At 38.0% G+C, this 22,103-nt stretch overlaps 1 protein-coding gene across 1 annotated transcript in view; it reads left to right on the top strand.

Annotated features, from left to right (window-relative positions):
• The first annotated feature begins 477 nt into the window (after positions 1–477).
• The window catches only part of LOC126298683 (F-box only protein 30-like), a 75,322-nt gene continuing 53,696 nt past the window's right edge, over positions 478–22,103 (top strand). Inside the window, exons 1-4 of the mRNA XM_049990119.1 lie at positions 478–820; positions 6,476–6,894; positions 14,763–14,951; positions 15,414–15,500. Of these exons, the coding sequence (XP_049846076.1) occupies positions 6,513–6,894; positions 14,763–14,951; positions 15,414–15,500 (658 nt within the window). The 5' untranslated portion in view covers positions 478–820; positions 6,476–6,512. The remainder of the gene's footprint in view (positions 821–6,475; positions 6,895–14,762; positions 14,952–15,413; positions 15,501–22,103) is intronic.

Genomic DNA, 22,103 nt, shown 5'->3' with positions numbered 1-22,103 from the left:
ACGGGTATGATTCACTCAAACTAAGTTGATTCTCAGAGGAATGGCTGATGGGAGCAAATGCAAAAAGGCATTTCCCTTTGACACGGTTGCTCCCATTTGCCACGGCACCGAGTGTTAACTTAGCTCGTGCGAATGGTGGAGTAGGCTCTCCCCTAACCTGGTATTGCGAAGGTTAACTGAAACTGTTCTCATGGATTTACAATATGTTACAAGACGTTTGAATTACTTTCATTGATGAAATAATAACTAACTTGTCATGATAAATGTTTAATACAATGAAGTGTACTTGGTAATTATTTGGCTGTTGTAGCCATGCATCATCAAGCAGAAATTAGTTTACAGCACTTATTTATATTGATCAGATTGCTACACTGGCGATACTTAGAGGTCGGGTGTTAAGTAGATTGGCTCCATCCACCAACGCTTTTTATCTCCCGCCAAGGCTCACAAGAAAGAGCAAGGAGGTTAAGCATTTGGGCATGTCTTGCAATATCTTTGCCGATAAGCAGTGTTGCATGAGGTGTGTTTTACAATAGAGAGTGCGAATGATTGAGTGTTATGTTTGTGTATTGCGTTGTTTAAACCTGAAAATTTTCATATAAACAGATGTTGTGAGGCTAACTTTAAATCATGCTCGCCACGATACTGTTTGATAAGGTTAGGTTGAAGTGTCAAAACGAACTGTCAATGTGTTCTCAAGTGCAGCAGTTGCGGCCGAAGCCGCTCGTGTACAAAAAAAGTCTCAAGTATCACCATTGGTCGAAAGAATAACGTCTTCAGAATATGAAATAAACCAAAGGGGATGTATTTTGCAATTACTGTAAGTATTTTTCCTTGACCGGTAAACAATTGATGATTTTTTATTAAATTCAAAGATAGTTGTCAGAAGTCATCACGTAAACAGGCAGTTTAGTGACAAAAATGAAAGTTGTGTAAGTCCACCGTCCTCCTCATTTACGATATGCTTGAATGTATGAGAACGACATTATTGCAAAAATTGGATTATGATGTTTTGTTTTGGACCCGGAGCGATTGGTAATGTGTTTAGTATGCCAACACTTTGACAATTTTTAAAACATATCATGTGGAAAACTAGCATGTTGTACATTAACTTATTTTATGTTCTATGTTACCATATGCGCATCTGCATGTCACCCGAAGATCGAAGGAAATCGTGTAGAACAATATTTTAATGAAAATCACAATGTATGTTACTGATCTCTGGGAGCTCACACAATAGATGCAGTATTATTTGTCATTATTTTGGTTGTAAGGATTTTAATATATTGTATACCATTGATGGTTTTAGATTACTTGACAATACTGAAGCATCTTATCATTATGTAATGATGTATTGACAGCTAAGTGAGTAACACAGAGAATTTGTAGAAGGAAGTGTTGAGAATTAACATATAATAGAAATGTTATGGTTATGAAACCAGGGCATGGAGAATGGTGTAGTAGTCAACATGGATTTATGCTGTTAGCAGTAGAAAAGTCTTACTCATAAGCAACTAATTAAAGCAGTGGAGTAAATAACAGATTTTAATGTTTCATATTGGGTATGGATTCTTATAATGCTGAATCTGAAGTAAAATATATGCTGTTGTGTGATAGTTTGCTTGGTTCAGTAATTTAAACAGCAGTGATACATACATTGGGTTCAATTATGAGATAATAACTTAATAATACTTGTAACAACCAAATGCTGCTGTTATTTTTACTGATAACAATAATAATGGGATTTCTTGCATTTATGTATAATGATGATATTATTATACTTATTGAGTCAAAGACTTGAGTTCTCATGCCATTATTTTGTTAGCTGATTTGAGGGTAGCTGAATTTTACATTTGTAACTTCTGAACAGGTACATAGATCAAGTGAGGACTTCATGATGATCTTTCAGACTTTGTTCTATTTTGTAGAGTGCAGCCACTTTATTTACTTCTGCTTTGCATTGCAAGGAGATTTTAAGAAAAAGAGTTATCTCATATCTACTAGCAGTAGTTTCCAGACACATTACTGTGTCAGTACCACATCTTGTCTTTGATCCATGACACTATCATAGTGGTGGGCATGTCAATAGTTCAGATGACTGCTGAAGTGGAACAGTTGTCAGTGACCAGTCTGCAGGGCATTTACCATATTCAGTTGTATTAATCTCGCTTATGTATGCCTGACTATCTTTGTTAACATGTGTTGATACGTGTAGGTATTAGGTATTATGTGGAAACAAATTGTCAACTTGTAACACTCCTAGCACCTTTTGTCTGCTACAAGGCATGAATGGTCAGCCCACCATTTGTGTACTATCGGGGGCATGGACAGTCAACCCACCAAGCCAAACTTATGGAGGTAGTCTTCCTGATCAACCCTTGTATAAAACAAACATATGGCCATTAGAAGGTCAACATTGGCACCTTGTTGGTATGAAAGATTTAAGCTGCTTGGAAAATATTTTTCCTCCACAAAATCAGAAATTGTTCGAAATATTATTAGCTTCCTTGAAAACTAAAAATGTTGCAAAATTTAACCTATAGACTAACTCCATTCAAATAGCAAAATTACTGCACAGTACATTCAGCTTCTGTAAGGACGTTGTGTCATGCTGTGACATTATTAACCTGGACGTGAGAGTCACTGGAAGATTAGGCAGATACTGGTGTCACAGAAATAAAAAATAAAAATATATGATAAAAGTAAAAGGTACATTGGAGAAAAGAGTAGTACTTGTTTAAACATTCATCTCACATGCTTAGCCAGAGTCCATATGGGCTTACACTCCAACACTTTTTATGTCAAAGCCTGTGATGTGTTTCAGATGTCGGAGATAAGGACAGACTATTGTTGCATGTAAATGTGGTTGGACCTGCAATAGGTGTGGACCAGCAGCACACAAAACAGTTATCCTCTAAATTTCTAGTCTCTGTCTTCTTGAGCCTTTATTGCATTATACAGAGCCTTCTGTATTTATGATTTGGCAAAATTATTTTACTTTAACTTCATGGCAAGATGGCCACCTGTCACAACAGTCATTGGTTAACTTAAGGGATGGAAGTCGTGTACACCATCTACCTGTGAGTTATGTAAACTTTTGTTGTGTGTATTATTGTATTTTAACAGTTTGTGGATAGTATTCTTTGAGTTAGAGCTTTGGTATTAGCCCAGCATTTGCCTACATGAGAGGGAGTGCTACCTATAAACAACATACTGGAGCCCAGTGTTGAGACTCTTTTCTCCTGCCTGTCTTGCAAGCTAGTGTGCTGTGTGCTAATCTTTACAGACTGACCAACAATATTTATTTACACTGACATCCATTAATTGCAAGGTATATAACCCTATATTGAACAGAGTATGTTTTGGGAAGCAGAAAATTCAGGGACTGAAGTAATCAGGCAGGTTCTTTCTGACAAAAATTGTTAAAATAAAATTAACTTAGACTTCTTTCACACAGTATCAAAGAAACAGAAGGAAAACAAATACAGCCAGTTAAAAGGCACAAGATTTCTGAATGTAGCTTGTACTACAGTAAAAGCAACTATTTAAGTGATGTTGCATACAACAGTGAATTGAAATATAGTTGCATCTATCCGCATGAGCTCAGGGAAGCATATGTCTCAGTTTTAGTGTAATGTTGCTCTGTAGTCAGAGACAGTCAGTTTAAAGCTTGAAGGATCTGTGGTGAACCTAGCATCCTCTTTGGATCAGTGGACCTGTGATTAACTGAAGACAGTAGAAAATAGTCAAGGCAATAGTTTAATTTCTATGAATTATTCCACTCTGCTCACTGTAAGTAGCTTGAGCAAAGGCACCCAGGTGTGTGGTGAAAGGGGTTACCTGCTCAGCATCCCCCACTTCACCCCTGGCTCTTAGGGGAAAGGAAAAAAATAGTGTAATCGCATGTTTTTCTTTCAAGAAAATCATTTAAAAGTCAGTATTACGTAGGTTTTTAATGGGGCTGGAACTGAAACTTTTTTTACACATACTTACAAGTCGCCAATCATCTTCCAGAATATTTACAATACTCCATAACCTCCCCCCTCCCACCACCCCACCTCCGTCTAGTCCCCCCACCTCCCCCTACCAACTGTCATATGGGTGCCCTTGGTCTGGGGTGACTCAGTTTAACGTTGCATGGGGCCTGTAGCACAGATGAGTAATTAATGGGACCTATATTATGCAGTATATGCTTATATTTTGTTTTAAAAATAATAGAACTGTATAAAATGTCAACCACTCTTTTCTGCTGATAGTGTCATGTTTTCCAAAAGTGTGTTCCTGCTCATATGCATATGATGTTCTCAGAAACATGTAACATTGATAGTATTATGGAAATTAACCTGTAGCCATCTAAATTGTGTATCTCTCATTTTATGGAATGATGTGGTTTCACTAAGGAGTGGTTTTTAATCTGCCTGGCATCTGACCAAATCTGAGGGGGAAAGGCTACAGGTGACAGTGCAGCACTAACATGTGGTGTGCTGCTCTTCATATGCATACTTGATATTTCATCCCATCCATTTTAGTCCCAACTTTTGAATCATTTAATAATAATTCTATAAAAAATTTCTGGTTTGTAAATGGCATTATGTTGTAAAATGATTTACTAAAGTGTCAGGCACTGCTAGAGTGGCCTTGATCAGGACAGGTAATACTACTGGGGCTATACAACTTGAGCATTTATACACAGTTTTCACTCCTGCCCTTATATAACCATAAAAGGAATGTAAATAAAATTTATCATATCATATGATAGATTGTTGGGGATTAATAGAAAACTTATAAATTGATTTAATAATAGTTTGCTTCTAGTCTGTTTCCTGTAGCTGCATGTGACATAACTATCCCAAGACAACTACTTGTAAATATTCTGCATAGTAGCCTGTAAAGATAGTAGCTAAACTTTCTATTGACAGGGAATGGCTGTTAAGGAATTTTTTAAAGTGATTTAGTTCATTAATGACTTGATTGGAATACTCTCTTTCAAATTCTGAAGGTGGCAGGGATAAAATACAGAGAGCAAAAGGCTATTTACAATTTGTACAGAAACCAGATGGCAGTTATAAGAGTCGAGGGGTATGAAAGGGAAGCAGTGGTTGGGAAGGGAGTGAGACAGGGTTGTAGCCTATCCCCGATGTTATTCAATCTGTATATTGAGCAAGCAATAAAGGAAATGAAATAAAAGTTCGGAGTAGGCATTAAAATCCATGGAGAAAAAATAAAAACTTTGAGATTCGCCGATGACATTGTAATTCTGTCAGAGACAGCAAAGGACTTGGAAGAGGAGTTGAACGCAATGGACAGTGTCTTGAAAGGGGGGTATAAGATCAACATCAACAAAAGCAAAATGAAGATAATGGAATTTAATCGAATTGAGTCAGGTGATGCTGAGGGAATTAGATTAGGAACTGACACACTTAAAGTAGTAAAGGAGTTTTGCTATTTGGGGAGCAAAATAATTGATGATGGTTGAAGTAGAGAGGATATAAATTGTAGACTGGCAATGGCAAGGAAAGTATTCTTAAGAAGAGAAATTTGTTAACATCGTGTATTGATTTAAGTATCAGGAAGTCGTTTCTGAAAGTATTTGTATGGAGTGTAGCCATGTATGGAAGTGAAAAGTGGACAATAAATAGCTTAGACAAGAAGAGAATAGAAGCTTTCGAAATGTGGTGCTACAGAAGAATGCTGAAGATTAGATGGGTTGATGACATAACTAATGAGGAGGTATTGAATAGAATTGGGGAGAAGAGAAGTTTGTGGCACAACTTGGCTAGAAGGAGGGATCACCAGTTTAGTATTGGAGGGCAGTGTGGAGGGTAAAAATCGTAGTGAGAGACCAAGAGATGAATACACTAGACAGATTCAGAAGGATGTAGGTTGCAGTAGGTACAGGGAGATGAAGAAGCTTGCACAGGATAGAGTAGCATGGAGAGCTGCATCAAACCAGTCTCAGTACTGAAGACCACAACAACAATGACTTGGTGCCCCAAGTATGCACCCTCTGTGTGTGTGTGTGTGTGTGTGTGTGTGTGTGTAATGGAGATGAATGATGATGACGACACAACAACTCCCAGTCACCTCGGAGCAGGTGAAAATCCCTGACCCCCCACCGAGTATTAAACCTGGGACCCCATGCTTAGGAAGTGAGAACGCTACCATAAGACCACGAGCTGCGGACGACTGTTGAATAGCATCCCCTATTGCACTAGATTAAACACCATCATATTTTTACAATAAAAGGCACTTTGTGTTACAGAAAGAGTTTATCTCAAATTGTAAGCATTCATTTAGAGTAAAAATCTAAAGCTAAATCAGATGTTGTAACATTGGATGTTGGCTGAGGACAAGTTTTATTAATCTCTTGTTCTCATATAATTGATTGTTTGTGTTGATGTGACAGTCTGCCTACAAATAATTACTGAGTAAAAGATGCTATACTTAGATTAGGTTTCCTTTTCCATTGTTCCAGGTATTTTAAGAAATATTTCGAACACAAGACATAAAAGATGCATCCAGAGTGTAAAAAGTTAGGTCTTCCACTTGATGAGGATCACAGCCATTGTCAGAACTGCATTAAAGTTAAAGAATGCAAAGCAAAAGGAGTGAGAACTGAGAAATGTGGTATTATTGACTGCCCAAATGATTGTGGATTTATGTTCCACAAGTGCAAAATGTCAGAACATTTACTATTGTGTCTGAATTTAAGAGTTCCTTGCATTAATTCTGGAAATGGGTGCCCATTTACCATGCCTCGCAAAGAGAGGGGAAAGCACTTGGAGACTTGCCCTGCCAGTGTCGTTGTGTGTACAGTGGAATGGAACCGTTGGCCAACATGCAAGATGAAAGGACCACATTTGCCCCGACAATCACACAAATCAGGACAACTAGGTAAAGTAGTTTTCCATTATTTTTATGTCTTAAGTGCTGTGAAAACTAGACGTTTTATGTGAAATGGTTATACTTATGAGTGATGATGATAATTATAACTTCACCCTTATGAAAAATGTTCACATGTTTAGTGCATATCTGACACTATTAACCCAAAAGTCCAGCAGTTAATATTGATAAATTCACCTTTGTGTCAACTATGGTCTAACAGAGAGGTTTATTTCTTCTTGCATGGAAGGAAGAGGTGTATCGTTTTTACATTAAAAATGGCTTACAAAACCTCTCTCACACGAATTCCTTTACTTTTTCATTAGGTTATCCGAAACAAGTGTTCTATTAGTTAAATATAAACTTAGGCTAATTTACTGTGTGCTTCTGTTGGGAACTTATCGTTGGTCTTAGCCAGTCAGATGATAGGATACAGCACCAGTTGGAATTGCTTGCTCATATAATCTTCATTGTCACAAATATTTGGCTATTTTTCCAGAATATGTCAAGATTTCAGAGGTGGTCGTTAGATTGGGACCTAATAGTTCTGCTTAGACAAAATACCAGGTAACTTCATTTATATAGCAAAGGAAATTACGAACTACCATTGCCATTGGCTACCCACATACAACTCAGTATTCACTGAGTTCACTTTGTCTGATTCATTGTCAGTTACCAACTGCAGCAAACGATCAAGCAGTTTGGCTCACCATAAATGTACTTTTGCCTAAGTTTGCTGTTGAGTTTAGTATTTACAGTAAGAAGCCATTTACTGCTGTTATGTTGCATATTAATCTTGAAGAAATGATTATTGTGTGTATAGTGTAGGTATCAAAGAAATAACTCACCAAATAGGGAAGTGTTGAGTCATAGACAGGCACACAAAAAGGAATGAAAACTTCACAGGCTTCTGGACAAATGATTTTTTGAGCTAGATTTCACATGCATATGCATGTAGACACCCACACAGCTACACTGTGTCAACTGACTACACAATCCTTGGACAGAATTTAGGCAGATAGAGTAGGATGAGTGATTGTGCTGTGTGGAGTGGGTGAGGGAAGAAAAGAGTCATGAAGAAGGAGGGAGGGCTGGGGTAGTGTGGCTGACTTCTTGGAGAGAGGTGGCAGGTGTGCAAGATAGGACTGTCAGAGGAAGAGAGAGCAGGTGCATGAATGAGGAATGTGACACATGGGCACCAGAGTGAGAGAGTGCAGTGCACAGTGATGGTAACAGAGGGGGGGGTACTGCTACTGGGTGACAGAACAGAAGAAAGGGAGACTTGGTTAGGGTTTGGGTGCTGAAGGTTAGCGGAGATTGAGGCCTTAATATCCAGTGAACCCCTGCACCCACACCCTCTACCCACCAGTAAAAGGAAGCAAGGAAGATTTGGTTTAACATCCCATTGACATTGAGGTCATTAGATATGGAGAACTAGTTTGGATTGTGTCAAGGATGGGGAAGAAAGTTGGCCATGCTCTTTGAAAGGAAACACCCCGACGTTTGCCTGGAGCAATTTAGGGATATTATAGCAAACCTAAATCTGGATGCCCGGATGCGGTTTGGAACCGTTGTCCTGAATATGAGTCCAGTGTGCTAACCACTGCGCCACCTCACTCGGTCTATCCAACATCTGCCCTTTCTTTGTCCTTATACCGTCTCCCAATCCAGACCATCATGTCACAGTCATCGTGCATAAACTCACTGGTAGCGGTGCCCGTGTGTCACATTTTCTCCCATGAACTTCCTGCCTCTCCTTCCTGCATTTCTATCTCACACCCCTGCTGCCTCCCTCCAAGCTGTCAACCACCCTCTCCCAAATCTCCTTCCCATTCTCCGCCCATTTTCTCCCCTTACCCACACCACCTGGCACAACCCCTCACCCAGTTCACCTGCCTAACTGCAATAGCAGTGTTGTATTTTCAGGCAGCACAGTGTAGCTGTACATATACAAGTGTGCTAATGTGTTCATCCAAAAGCTATCAAAGTAAAAATGTTTTCTGTGGCCCTGTCAGCACCTCAATTCTTCCAATATTGGTGAGTTTTTATCTTCACTCCTAAATTATTTATGTTCTGCCAGAATTTTCCATACCATAGAAATTATTATTAGTACTTTGGATTGCCAGTATCTCTGAGGAATTAGAAACTTGCTTGATAGCAGCTGTTATAACTGTCAAAAATATCCATATCCTATCACTGTAATGTACCAACAAAAAATAATACACTGGGTAGCAAATTCTAAGTACTTGGCTTTGTGTGTTGATAATAACTGAAACTGGGAAGAAAAAAAAAGTGTAGCAGACTTACTAAAATTTTCAGGTTGAACTGCTTTCCCCATAAGAATATTGAACAACTTTGGGAATATTCGAAATGGGTAACTTAACATATTTTAATTCTCTGATTTCTGACAGGATAATATTGTGGGGTAACTCTTCATGTTGGCAAAAATATTTATTGCACAGAACAATGTTATTAAAATTGTGTGGGTTCTTGTAAGCATTTGTTAAACACTTGGGAATATTAAACACAGACTCACAGTAGATTTATTCATTCATTCATGAATTTTGTTCTCAAAAATCAGCTGTAATTTGAGAGTAATGCAGATCTTGACAAATACAATTGTAGAGGGAAAATTTATCTGCACTTTCCACTAGTGAATTTAACTTTGGCACAGAAAGCACTGAAATTCACAGCTATATAACTCTTTATTAGTCTAACCATGGAAATAGAATGTCTGACAGAGAGAAGAAGTGTTTTTAAATGAACATTAAGGTGGTTGCACATGACAGCCCCTTTTTTACCCTGGAGGAATTTTTGAATAGACGTAAGTAGTCAATTACAAACCGATAAATGGCCAGCATGTAGCCCACATATATAACAACATTTAAAAAAAATTCGGAGAGTATTGCACTTAGGAGTAGAAACAATAGATACATAGGTAACTGCTAAAGAATTTAAATATAAAATTTTTCCCACGAGGATAATTTGACAGAAAATAGAGAGAATAAAAAATAAGATAAAGAAAACAGTGGAAAAGCACACTGTGGCTGGGGGGGGGGGGGGGGGGGATGCAAGAAACAGGAAATATTTGAACAAGAATGTGAGAGAGGTGCACAGATGCATCTGAAAGGTTGCCAATAAAAATATGTTGGCGAGAAAAGGTATAATTTGTACAGCTGCGAAACTTTGGTAGTCAAAAGAAATAGCAAACTAATCTAGCTGAATCAGATGTAGAAAGAACCATACAGGTTTTTGACCTCATATTGTAGTATGTATGTTATGCAAAAATTGCATGTTGCTAGAAATGATAATTAATTCATCTCAAACAGTGTCTGTGTTTGAAAAGATATTACCTGTTGGTGACACATGAAAATTTGTGCGCACTGCCACTCAAACCTAGTTTTCCCGTTTTTCACAAGTGGTCACCTTAACTACTTCAACTATCCTTGCATGCTTTCAGGACTGACCCAAACTTCCATATGTCATACTTTTTATGACCCGATCGTTCACAACTTTACTTGGATTCTTGTCACAGGTTTTCAAGGAAGCAAATGTATTCAACGTTAGTACTGCAATTGTCATTTTGCCTATTGAGCACATCGTAATGAAGCTGGTGTTAGTGCTGGAAGGGTGCTTGGATAGACAAAGTGGCTGAGGTGATTGCTCGCAGCAAGCAGGAAATCCAGGTTTGAGTCCTGGTCTGCCACAAACTTTAATGTGTCACCAGTAGGTAGTATCTTCATTAGGCCAAAATCTGAAAGGGGGGGGGGGGGGGGTTCAAACTGGGTATCTTTCTCAGGTGGCAATTTCAGGGGGTGCCAAATTCATATTCTTGAAGAAAAAAAAACCTTGTTTCACAAAGCGCCTAGCATTTAGTGCACATTGGTCTATTGATTATCCATATGATTTTGAAACACATCCCTGTTGATTTTTGAACACATTCTAAGTTGATTTCTGAATGAATTATGAGTTGATTTTTGAATGCGTGCATAGTGCACATGAAGTCTCCGGCAGGGGAATCCCCATTGCATCAAGAAATAAACAAACTTTCCCACAGACAAAATTGGATAGAGCTATAGGAGCTGACCCAGGTGAATACCGATTGCTGTTTGTTTATGTAGTTGACTGGGTGTGCAAATGATAAGCATTGTTGTAATAATTATTAGCGAAATCCATAGGTTCAGACCACCAGAATGGAAATAAATGACTAACAGGAATAACAGGTAAGAAGGGCAACACTATCAAGATTTTGCCCTGGTTCGGTTATACTGTAGATGCAGGGCTGATCTTTATACCTGCTGAAGCTAATGTCAGAAAGATTCTGCAATTGTGAATAAACTTCATAAATTAAGTACTGCTGCAAGACCATCACCAATGTCTGTTTCTTCACGCACTATTAAAAATCATTCTGTATTTGGGCCAATGAATTGTCACCCAGTTCCTCACTTTTTTTTTCTACTAATACATGTTTTTGACAGTTGGGTTGTGGGTTATGTAGCTGTTATTGAATTTAAATAACTCATTTTCCTCTCACGAACTTACTGTACCACCCACCCTATAAACAGTAGGGCTCAAAATATATGCACCTGTAATTGGGTTTATAATAGCTGCATTCTATTCACACTTCTATTTTCTGGTGCATCACTGCTGTTGCTACTGCAAATTTCCCCTCAACCTACCTTCTTACATGCACACAGCTGTATCAGTGTCGTTGCTGCCAATTGCCCTGTCATCTTCTTCTGTGTCAATTTCACCATTAATGCTGTACTATTATCATAAGGATTCTGACATGAATCCTCCACAGTGACTGCTTTCTCAGCAATGGCCAGTGCATGGTTTTGAAATTTTCTAGTGGATTAAAACTGTGTGCCGGATTGAGACTTGAACCCAGTACCTTGCCTGTTGTGAACAGCGCTTTTCTCAACTGAGCTGTCGGGGCATAGCTCACAATCTCTCTTAGCTACTTCACTTCTGCCAGTGCATCTCTCCTACATTTAAAACCTTGTAGAGTCTCTCCTGCACACTTTGCTGAACTATCACTTATGGAAGAAAGGACATTGATGAGAAGTGGCGTAGACGCAGTATAGGATCTTGTTTTCGAAATTAAAATTTCAATCTGCAGTGTAGTGCACACAGCTCTGAAACTTCTTGAAATACTGAAACTCTGTACTGGAGCACCGAGCGAGGTGGCGCAGTGGTCAGCACACTGGACTCGCATTTGGGAGGACGACGGTTCAATCCCGTCTCCAGCCATCCTGATTTAGGTTTTCCGTGATTTCCCTAAATTGTTTCAGGCAAATGCTGGGATGGTTCCTTTGAAAGGGCACGGCCGATTTCCTTCCCCATCCTTCCCTAACCCGAGCTTGTGCTCCGTCTCTAATGGCCTCGTTGTCGACGGGACGTTGAACAACAATAACCTAACCTAACCTCTGTACTGGAGCACCATTTGAACCCAGAAGGCTGATTGTCAGATATACCTCATTATATCAGTCAGTAAGGGCACTCCCATCACAAGGTGACATTCTGGCTCTCTGTCTGACACAATTTTAATCTGTAATTACTATTGTTGGCGTGTAAAATAATGATAATTTGTGCTGCCATTGTGTAAGTAGTACATTCCACTAAAATATAATCTTTTTCTTATTGATGATTATGACTGCAACATAAAACCCACTTCACTTTACCTACTGTGCAAAACATTGCCTCATCCAGTCTGAATGTCACATTCATCTTTTGTAAATAGTCCTTAACTGTAGCCAATATCTGCTTCAGCGTATTTAAATTTTAGGATTAAAGAGGTAATTAAATAATTCAGTTCGCATGTGTGGTTATAATAGCATCAATTTTAAATGTTTCAAACATTTTCATGTTGCTTTTAACAAGAATTTACAACTTTCTTTGAAAACTGATTTATTTCCTCTTTCTAAAAATTAAGATTTAAGTGGAATAATTGGGATGTTATGGTGTGTAAGAGATGGTGGGTTCATGAAGAGCTGTGCACAGATGCAAAGAAAGATGGAATACTTTGCAGAATGTGAGCATGCTCTTTGCCTCACTTCCAAACCATAAGATTTAGCTGCTGGCTACTCAGAAAATTGAAAATCCTAGAACATGTTCCATGTGCAAACACTGTTTTACTTATGCAGCTTTTGTGAAAAATTTATGTATGCTGAGAACTAGCAATATCACTTGTTAATGTAATTAAAATGGAAGTGGTAGCTTTATGTGACTGTAACACTAAACAGCCTTACTATGTGGAAACTAGTGTGAAAGTCAATACCAACTGTTCTGTATGCAGCCAGAAGTGCGCATTCCAGAATGACACAATTTTTTGGCTTGTCACTGCCCTCTCTATTGCAAATATTCTCACCTTCTTATGTGCACACGACTGAATTTGGTGGATAGTTTGGGGTTAAAAAATCTTTTGAGCCATTCCTCAGAGTTCATTTTGTTGTAGTAATCACAGGTGTTTGTCCCAGGCTGCAATAGTAATGCATTTGACACACACCCATTATTGTCACCAGCATGCACAATAGTCACTTACTTTTGCTAGAACTTTGGTGGTGTGGTTCTGTAGCATAACTCCAGTTAGACTGAGCATTATGCCTTGGACCAGGGCATTATGCCCATAGAACAAACATCAGCAGTAACTCTTGTTATAAAGTTTATAATCTTGTCTACATATACAAATTCCTGTTATACTGAATGGTTCATACAGTGTTACACCTTTTCTTTGTGAAAGTCTTCAATTTCCTCAAATAATTTCCAAATATCTGCTTTCTTCTTTCATCATAATTCACTGTTCATTATTGTCATTCAGGCTGCTGCCACTTAATGGAATTTGTGTGTGTGTGTGTGTGTGTGTGTGTGTGTGTGTGTGTTGAGCTCCTTCTATCACTGTTTCTTATTCAGTTTTTAAATGATGTAGCTTTCTTGTCACCCCAGTGGCACCTAAAATGAGTTCAAGATTTTTACACATACAGCCATAGTGTCTGTCACATATATTTAAAAGTTTCTAAAATTGGTAGGCTTTTTTTGATCATCTTCTTTCTTAATGAACTTAAATAAACTGTATTTTCATGGCTACGACTATGCATAATTTTCCTAGCACTTGTCAGCCTACAAATGAAGTCAATCAACATATGTGATGAATACAGAGAGATAATAAGTCAGAGCCTGTTTATTACACTGCTGTGCTCATGTTGATGTATGACTTTTGTTGAAACTCACTGACTTTGCATGAATTGTGGGGTAGGAAGAGTCTCTTGATGTCACAAGCTGTGACCAAAGTTTGAGAAAGACCATAGAAGATTGAGGTAACAATGATGCAAATATCTTGAAGAAAGTGAATTTATTGTCTGGATGATGAGCATTACTTGATATGAGAGAAAATTGTTATTGCATCGTGGTGGCAATTCATAATATATATACTTAACATTTATGGCCTGAAGTGTAAATTTGTTGCTAAGATGTTAACAGGATCTGGAAGGAATAGGCAAAATGGATAAGACATTTGCTAAGTGGATCTGAATAGTGTTGGATCCATATGCCATGAAGATCCAGGTACAGAATAGAATTTTAAATTGGAAGTACTGTGAACTGATAAATGGAGATAGTATTTGATGCTGGTGCATTTCATGCATAGTGAAATTTCTGTATGGTCTCTAGTTAGCTATCTTGGGGAAGGTTCAGTGACTTTCATAACTGTTTGGTTTTCATTTGCATAAAGATGTGAAACTACTGTTGTGGATTATCTGACAGTGTGATTATCTGACAGTTGACATAATAGGAATAACAGTCAGAGTCTGAAGATTAAAAAAAAAAGTTTTAAAATTGCAGAAGTGTTAGTTTCAGGACATTTATTTTCTGGCATTTTTCAGATGCTGATTTAGCCCAAAGTGACGAGCGCGCCTTAGTAAAGTCATTTGAAAATCCCATGTGGAAAAGACAGTACCGACACTGTTGTAATAATTTCTTCCCAGCCATTCCTGTATCAAAGGAGAAGGATGGTATTGAGCTAGTTTTCAATGACACACAAGATGGACTTTCTTCACAGGAGAGCTCTCCAGGTATAATTTAATTTGATACAGCAGTACTACTGCCTTTATGTTATTATTATTATTATTATTATTATTATTATTATTATCATCTATATTTATTATTTGCCGTCATATGTGAAGATTGGTGGCTGTGGCAAACTTTGCAAACTACTTCAGAAAAAAAAGAAAGGGATATTATGGCCTCAGAGTATAGTCTCTGTTGTTACCTAAGTTGCAGCAAAATGTAACAGTCTTTCATTGTTTGCAGTAGATTGTCTTTGAAACATGCACCTTTTCAAGGATTCACTGTATGTTACTGGGTACTTTTATGAGGGCTGTGTCCGTGAGCCCACCACAAACTTTAACATTTTTTTTTTATTTCTAAGCATGCATTGTTTCTTGTCTGGATGAATAAATTATTTTGTGTGGAACAACATTTTAATTATTGATATAATTACTTAGAAATAGTGTAATTGCTGACTTTTTTTCCAGCTGTTCCTGTACCAAAGGAAATTGATTGCAGTGAAGGAACTTTTGTTGAAGCTTTAGATGGTTCGTCTTCTCCAGAAAAATCTATAGGTAATACTGGGTATTCTAGCTTTTTGTAGAATTTCCAATAAGTGAAACTGTAGGGTAAGAAGTATTCAACCATAAAATTAGATGTTAATTAAATAGTTCATTTGGGTAATAACTGATACATTTTGCCAATACTAAATTTTTATTTATCCTCCTAATCTTAATTTATGATGATGAAATTGTTGAACGATGAAACTGTGTTTCTTATTTATTGCTCTATATTTATTTCTCATCAGAAAAATAAATAATCAGGATCATAGACCAACAAGCCTCTTCTGTCAAATTTTATTGCAAGTTGTAAGATATTCTCTGCTTATCAGCACAGGATGAGACTAGATGAGGCATTTTCATAATTTTTTATTGCACTGGTGTTTGCAGTCAGAATGAGGTTTTCATCATGTGATTGCATGACATCTACATTTCTTTGATCTTGTTTCACATAATAAAGGGGTCTCATGCCATGGCATTCAGCTTGTTGGAAACCTAAAAATATACAGAGGAACTTTTACAATGAAAAGTTGAATCTCTGACAATCCTTTGAATTCAGACATTTACCTTTCATGAGCAATTCTGCAATGCCCCCTTCCTTCTCTCTCTCTCTCTCTCTCTCTCTGTCTCCCTCTCTCTCTCACACACTCACTCTGTCCTTTTGTACTTGTAGTTATGAACTTGTTCCGCATCACTGAAAGTTAGGTGGGATCTACCGAAAAGATGACTAAGAGTAGATGAATTTAAGAGATCAGTAGTCATATTAATTCCTTTTTTAGATAAAATAGTCATATCAGCAAACAAGTAAAAAGGAGACCTCTACCAAAAGTAGGAACTTTTCTATCCCATTTTGCATTTGTAGAACACTTGCACTGGGGGCAACACAGAGACCAGTGGAACAAATCTGGAGGTTCCTGAGGTTGATGATGGCAGAGTTCACGAAGTGAATGGCTAACAAAAATAAGTCCAAACTGTTAGCAAAGTCATCTTAAGCATATAGAATCAGTCCAGGGAGCTTTCTGAATCACAAACGTAGTACAGACAAGGTCAAAACTGTACGGATCAATGATGCACACTGAAAGCTTCAATGATTAGTGAGAGACTAACTGCCAAGTGTGGGACATGGTATTTACCAGTACTCTTTCATCTGAGGATGGGCCCATGTGATATGTCTGTGGTTGCAGCAGTGCCTCTTGTGGGGCCAAGCTGCAACTGCAGTATGAAGTCTCAGTATCTCTGACCTGTCTTCCAGATTGATTCTTGGGCTGAGCAGGGAATCTGGTCCATTGTTGGATACTAAAGGAAGTATGCTACGTGGACAGTTCATTTTTTTTCCTTTCATTGTCAGTGGGGTATTTGTGGGAGAGGAAATGGGAGAGTTTATTGGTATGAGTGTTAAGGGATTTGATGTTGGAACAAATTTGCTTTTGACAGATACTTTAGCTGTGGGGAAGGGACTGTTTGTTGTGGTTGGAGAGTGGCAGTTATCAAAGTAGGGATATTGTTGTGTGTTTCTTGTTTGATTTATTGTGGACAGATGTTTGGATACTGGCTTTAATGAGTTAGAGTGTTGGAGTTGGAGGCTAACTGGATGAACCTATTTTTAGCTGAGCTGAGGAGTTGAAAAAACTGACTTTTTTTAACCATGAATCCAGATCATAAAGGTATTGATGAACCTATACTAAGACAGTGGATGGTGTTTGAGAGTTAAGGAATAACTCTTCCATGGAATCCCTCAGAAATAACTGTCTTGAGGATTCAATTTGTAGATGTGATGCAAAAACCATGTGACTAGTGTGACAAGGAGCAAGGTTTTCAGAAGATGTACGTGTGTGTGTGTGTGTGTGTGTGTGTGTGTGTGTGTGTGTGTGTGTGTGGGTGTGGGTGTGATGGATTCAGGTCTGCAAGACTGGGTGATTTGTTGGAGGTACTGCTATCAGATTGGTGATGCATTTTGTTGGCACTTTGATACCTGCCAGAATAGTTGATAGTTGTCTTAATGTATTTCAGGTTTTGTTTTTTTGTGTGTATCTATGGGGGGGGGGGGGGGGGGGCAAGCGGGGGATGATGTCTTCTTTCTGCTGCTGCCTCTCATCTCTGGTTCCCTTCTCCTCCCAGCAGCAAAATTACTATTCTAATTGCATCTCTGTTTGTATATCTGTATTGAACCGAGTGGCATAGAATCACTTCCCTTGTTACCTAGTGTCACCCAAATCTGTTGGATTACTCTGCCAATTCAAAATTTATCAAGTTGAGTCCCCTAATCAGGTCATCCCTTGCCATTTTATTTTATTATTATTATTTTTTTTAATGCCACCCAGAGTAGCATTTTGACTTCACCCCATCTGATCTTAATGTTTGCTACTTTCATATTGAACCCAATAACATTCAGAGACTACTGTCAGTAACTCTAGATTACTTTTCCTGCAACTGATCCTATTGTAAAACCTGCATCTTTCATCATGTGCAAGCCTTAGTCCATATAAAACAAACCCTGAAGCAACAGAATCTCCACATTGACAGCTTCCAATCATTCCACATCAAATTCTCCCTTCTCTACAGTGTCTTGTCATGAAAAACATACCAACACTGAATCCCACAACATATGCATCAACAATCTCTTCCATTATCTCCTCTCCCTCAACTTCACAGCAGACCTTGTTCACAAACATAGCTTGCAGACAGTGTCCTCCTTCGTCCCTTCACAAATACACCTCTCATTTCTTAAAAACTCTGAAAACCCACTCCCCTCTCTGTTATCACCCAGGAAATTGCTCCAAGTCCATGACTCAAGTCAAGCTTTGGCATGAGATTATGTGCCACAGATAATTTCTCACAACACCCACTATTGCCTTATATCATTCTCCTAACTTCCGCAACATTGTGGTCAAACCTTGTGATACTCTCAGATTATTTTCTGTACACCAAAATTCCTGTACCTGCAGTCATTCCCACTGTAAGACCTGCTCCACATACACACCTACTGCCATTGTGCTAGCACTGTCACTGCTAAATTTTACATCACCAAACACAGAGAAACATATCAATCCCTGCATACCGTTTACTAAGAAACATTTGTTCACTGCATAGCTTTTTCTAACAGGTGACCAGCAGTAAACTGGTTGAGCATATGAATGGGCACAGAAATAGTGTCTGCCTTAGAGACACAGAATAACTGATTGCTGAGCTTGCTCCACAGCATGGCTTAAGGGGCTTGAAAGCCTCCTACACAACATGGGCTATTGGGATCCTCCCCAGTACTAGTTTTCCTTAACTCCAGAGATGAGAATTAGTTCTCCAACATATTCTTCTTTGGGTTTTCCCCATTTCCTCCTAGTTTTTAATTTCACTATTAATTTCACTTCTCATTCCTCTTTTTCTTAATCCATGTTCACTTCTGACTCCAACCTGTTCTCTTCTTCAGCCTGAAGCTGACACACTGATTATCAGTGTACTAATATTTGTCGAGCTGTTTTGCCTCAGATGCTGCCTCATTCTTCTTTCTCCTCACAACAGGTAATTCCCTATCAATCTGTGTTTTGAATGATTTCTCTCATTTTCAATGTATCCCTCTTTCTTTTGTGAGGAAGAAACTAACAATTCTAGGAAAGGTAAGTAACAGTTTTTTTTCTAAATATCACTTCACAACAATCAGTTACTAGTTCTTCTTTGATGTGATCTTCCTCGCGGTTCTAGGCGCTCAGTCCGGAACTGCGCGATGCTATGGTCGCAGGTTCTAATCCTGCCTCGGGCATAGGTGTGTGTGATGTCCTTAGGTTAGTTAGGTTTAAGTAGTTCTAAGTTCTAGGGAACTGATGACCACAGATGTTAAGTCCCATAGCGCTCAGAGCCATTTGAACCATGTGATCTTCAGTCTGAAGACTGGCTTGATGCTGCTCTCTATGCTAGTCTATCCTGTGCAAGCCTTTCATCTCTGTATAACTATTTCAACCTATATCCATTTGAACATGGTTACTATCATCAAGCCAATTTTGACCCCCACACTTTCTTCTATTACCAAATTGACGATTCTTTGATGTCGGTGGGTATGTACTATCAACTGATCCCTTCTTTTAGTCAAGTGGTGCCATAGATATCTTTTCTTGTCAGTTGTATTCAGTATCTGCTCATTAGTTATCCTCTCCACCCATATGAACTACAGCATTACATTGAAAAGGTGTCTACCCGTTTCTTGCGTGAACTATTTATTATTCATGTTTCACTTCCATTCAAGGCTGCACTCCAGACAAATACCTTCAGAAATGTCTTTGTAGTATTTAAATTTATATTTGATATCAACAAATTTATCTTCTTTAAAAGTGCTTTTCTTGTTATCGCCAGTCTGCATTTTATATCCTCTCTAGTTCTCCCATCATAACTTATTTTGCTGGCCAAATAAAAAGACTCATGTACTACTTTTAGTGTCCCATTTCTCAATCTAATTCCCTCAGACTACATTTCAGTATCCTTCGTTTACTTTTGTTGCTGTTTGATTTATAATATCTTCTCAAGGCATTATCTATACAATTCAGATGTTCTTTCAAGTCATTTGCCATCTCTTGCAGAGTTGCAAATGTCATTGGCAAATCTCAGGGCTTTAACTTCTTCTCCCTGAACATTAATTCTCTCTGTGCATTGAATAACATCAGAGGTAAGCTATACCTGCCTCACTCTCCTCTCAGTTATTGTCTCTCTTTCATGTCCCTTGACTTTTATATCTGGAGTCTGGTTTGTATACAAGTTGTAGATAATCTTTCGTTCTCTGCATTTTATCCCTGCTCCCATTAGAATTTCAAATAGTATGTCCTAATCAGCATTGTCAAAAGCTTCCTGTAAATCTACAAATGATGTAAACATATGTTTGCCTTTCTTCAGTCTATCTTCTGTGATAAATTGGAAGATCAGTGCTATCTCACACGGTTGTACATTTCCTCAGAAACCAAACTTATCTTTCTCGAGTTTGGCTATCAGTGTTTCAATTTTTCTGTAAATGATTTGTGTAAATATTTTGCAATGATTTGTTATTAAACTGATAGTTCAGTAATATTCACTTCTGTTAGTGCCTGCTTTCTTTGGATTGGAATTAGTACATTCTTCTTGAAATCTGTCTCACATATCTTGTACACCAGGTGAAATAGCTTTCTCATGGCTGGCTCTCCCAAGAGTTGCAATAAAACTGAAGGAATGTCCTTTACTTAGGGATCTTGTTTCGACCTGGATCTTTCAGTGTTCTGTCAGATTCTTCTCACAATGTCATTTCTCCCATGTTGACTTCATGTACTTCCTCTTCACCATCTATAAAATTGTCTTCAAGTTCATTTCCCTCATATAGCCCTTCAGTGTATTATTCCTACCAACTATCGGCCTTCCACTCTTTGCTTAGTGCTGGTTTACCATCTGGTCTCTTGATATTTATGCAGCTGCTTCTCTTTACTGCAAATGTATATCTAAATTCTAATTCTGCTATAGGTGACATCTGTCTTTTCACTAGTCATACATGTTTCTGTACAGCTTTATATTTCTCCTTTAGCCATTCCTACTTTTCCACTTTGTACTTTCTGCGTGTCACATTTTTTGGACATCTGTACTCCCATTAACTTGCTTCATTTGCAGCATTTTTATATTTTCTCCTTTGTCAGTTAAGTTAAATGTCTCATGCATTATCCATGGATTTCTACTGGGCTGAGTCTTTTTGCCTATTTAGTCTTCTCTTGGAATTGCACATAACTATTGTGCAAATATTTCACATTGTATTACAGTGTTCTCATTGCTTTTTTTCCCCTTCAGTCTCTTATTTGCTAAGCAGTTGTTACTGTTATGATGGTCACTTCCAGATGATGCGATTGCAAAGATCGTTTTTTTTTTTTTGTGAGGAAGGAAAGCTCTGTACTCACAGCTTATTCTTAAATCTGTTGATGCCTTTTGATTCACTGTTCCCAAGCACAATATACTTATTTACATCAAAATTGTCTATTGTCTTTTCCATTGTGCTGTTGTCAGAATATATTCTGCTATACATCTTATTTGTTGAATATGCATTGTTCCATGCGATTGCTTTAAGGTTCTCAGTTTTTTTGTGTGCCTGTCCTCTGTACTGTGGCCCTGAACATAGCATATTTGTGTTTGGCTGGTGCAATGATTTGGGTATTGTGATGCTGGTGTTCTTTGATTTCTTTTAGATATGAATCTATGTTATTACTGTTAATTCAGATTATGAGGTCTAATGATCTTCAATAAATTCATGATATGTGATAAAATATATAGTTTTATTGTTTATTTTATTCATGTAACACCTTAATCGTTTCAATAAAAACTGCAGTGGCAAAAGATTAGGTAGCTTCCACCAAAAAACATTAGAAAAAGGTACCTTAAACCACTGATATTGCCCACTTTAATGAATTTCCTGTTTCTCTCAAAATTTGTGTGTAATGATGTTAATGGGAAAACAATTTTCAATGATGCTTAGTTACAATGATCAGCCAGAACATTGTAACCACCAACCTACTATCAATAGAAAGCTGTCCAGGTGATAGCAGCTTCACCTGGTGAGGAATGACTGTTAGTCAGAGGCACACATGGTGCATGTAGGACCAGTGTGTGTGCTGTTCATGTGTAGAA

This window comes from Schistocerca gregaria, chromosome X (genome assembly GCF_023897955.1).
Source record: "Schistocerca gregaria isolate iqSchGreg1 chromosome X, iqSchGreg1.2, whole genome shotgun sequence".
Lineage (NCBI taxonomy): Eukaryota > Metazoa > Arthropoda > Insecta > Orthoptera > Acrididae > Schistocerca > Schistocerca gregaria.
This window is presented reverse-complemented; position numbering and strand designations above follow the sequence as displayed.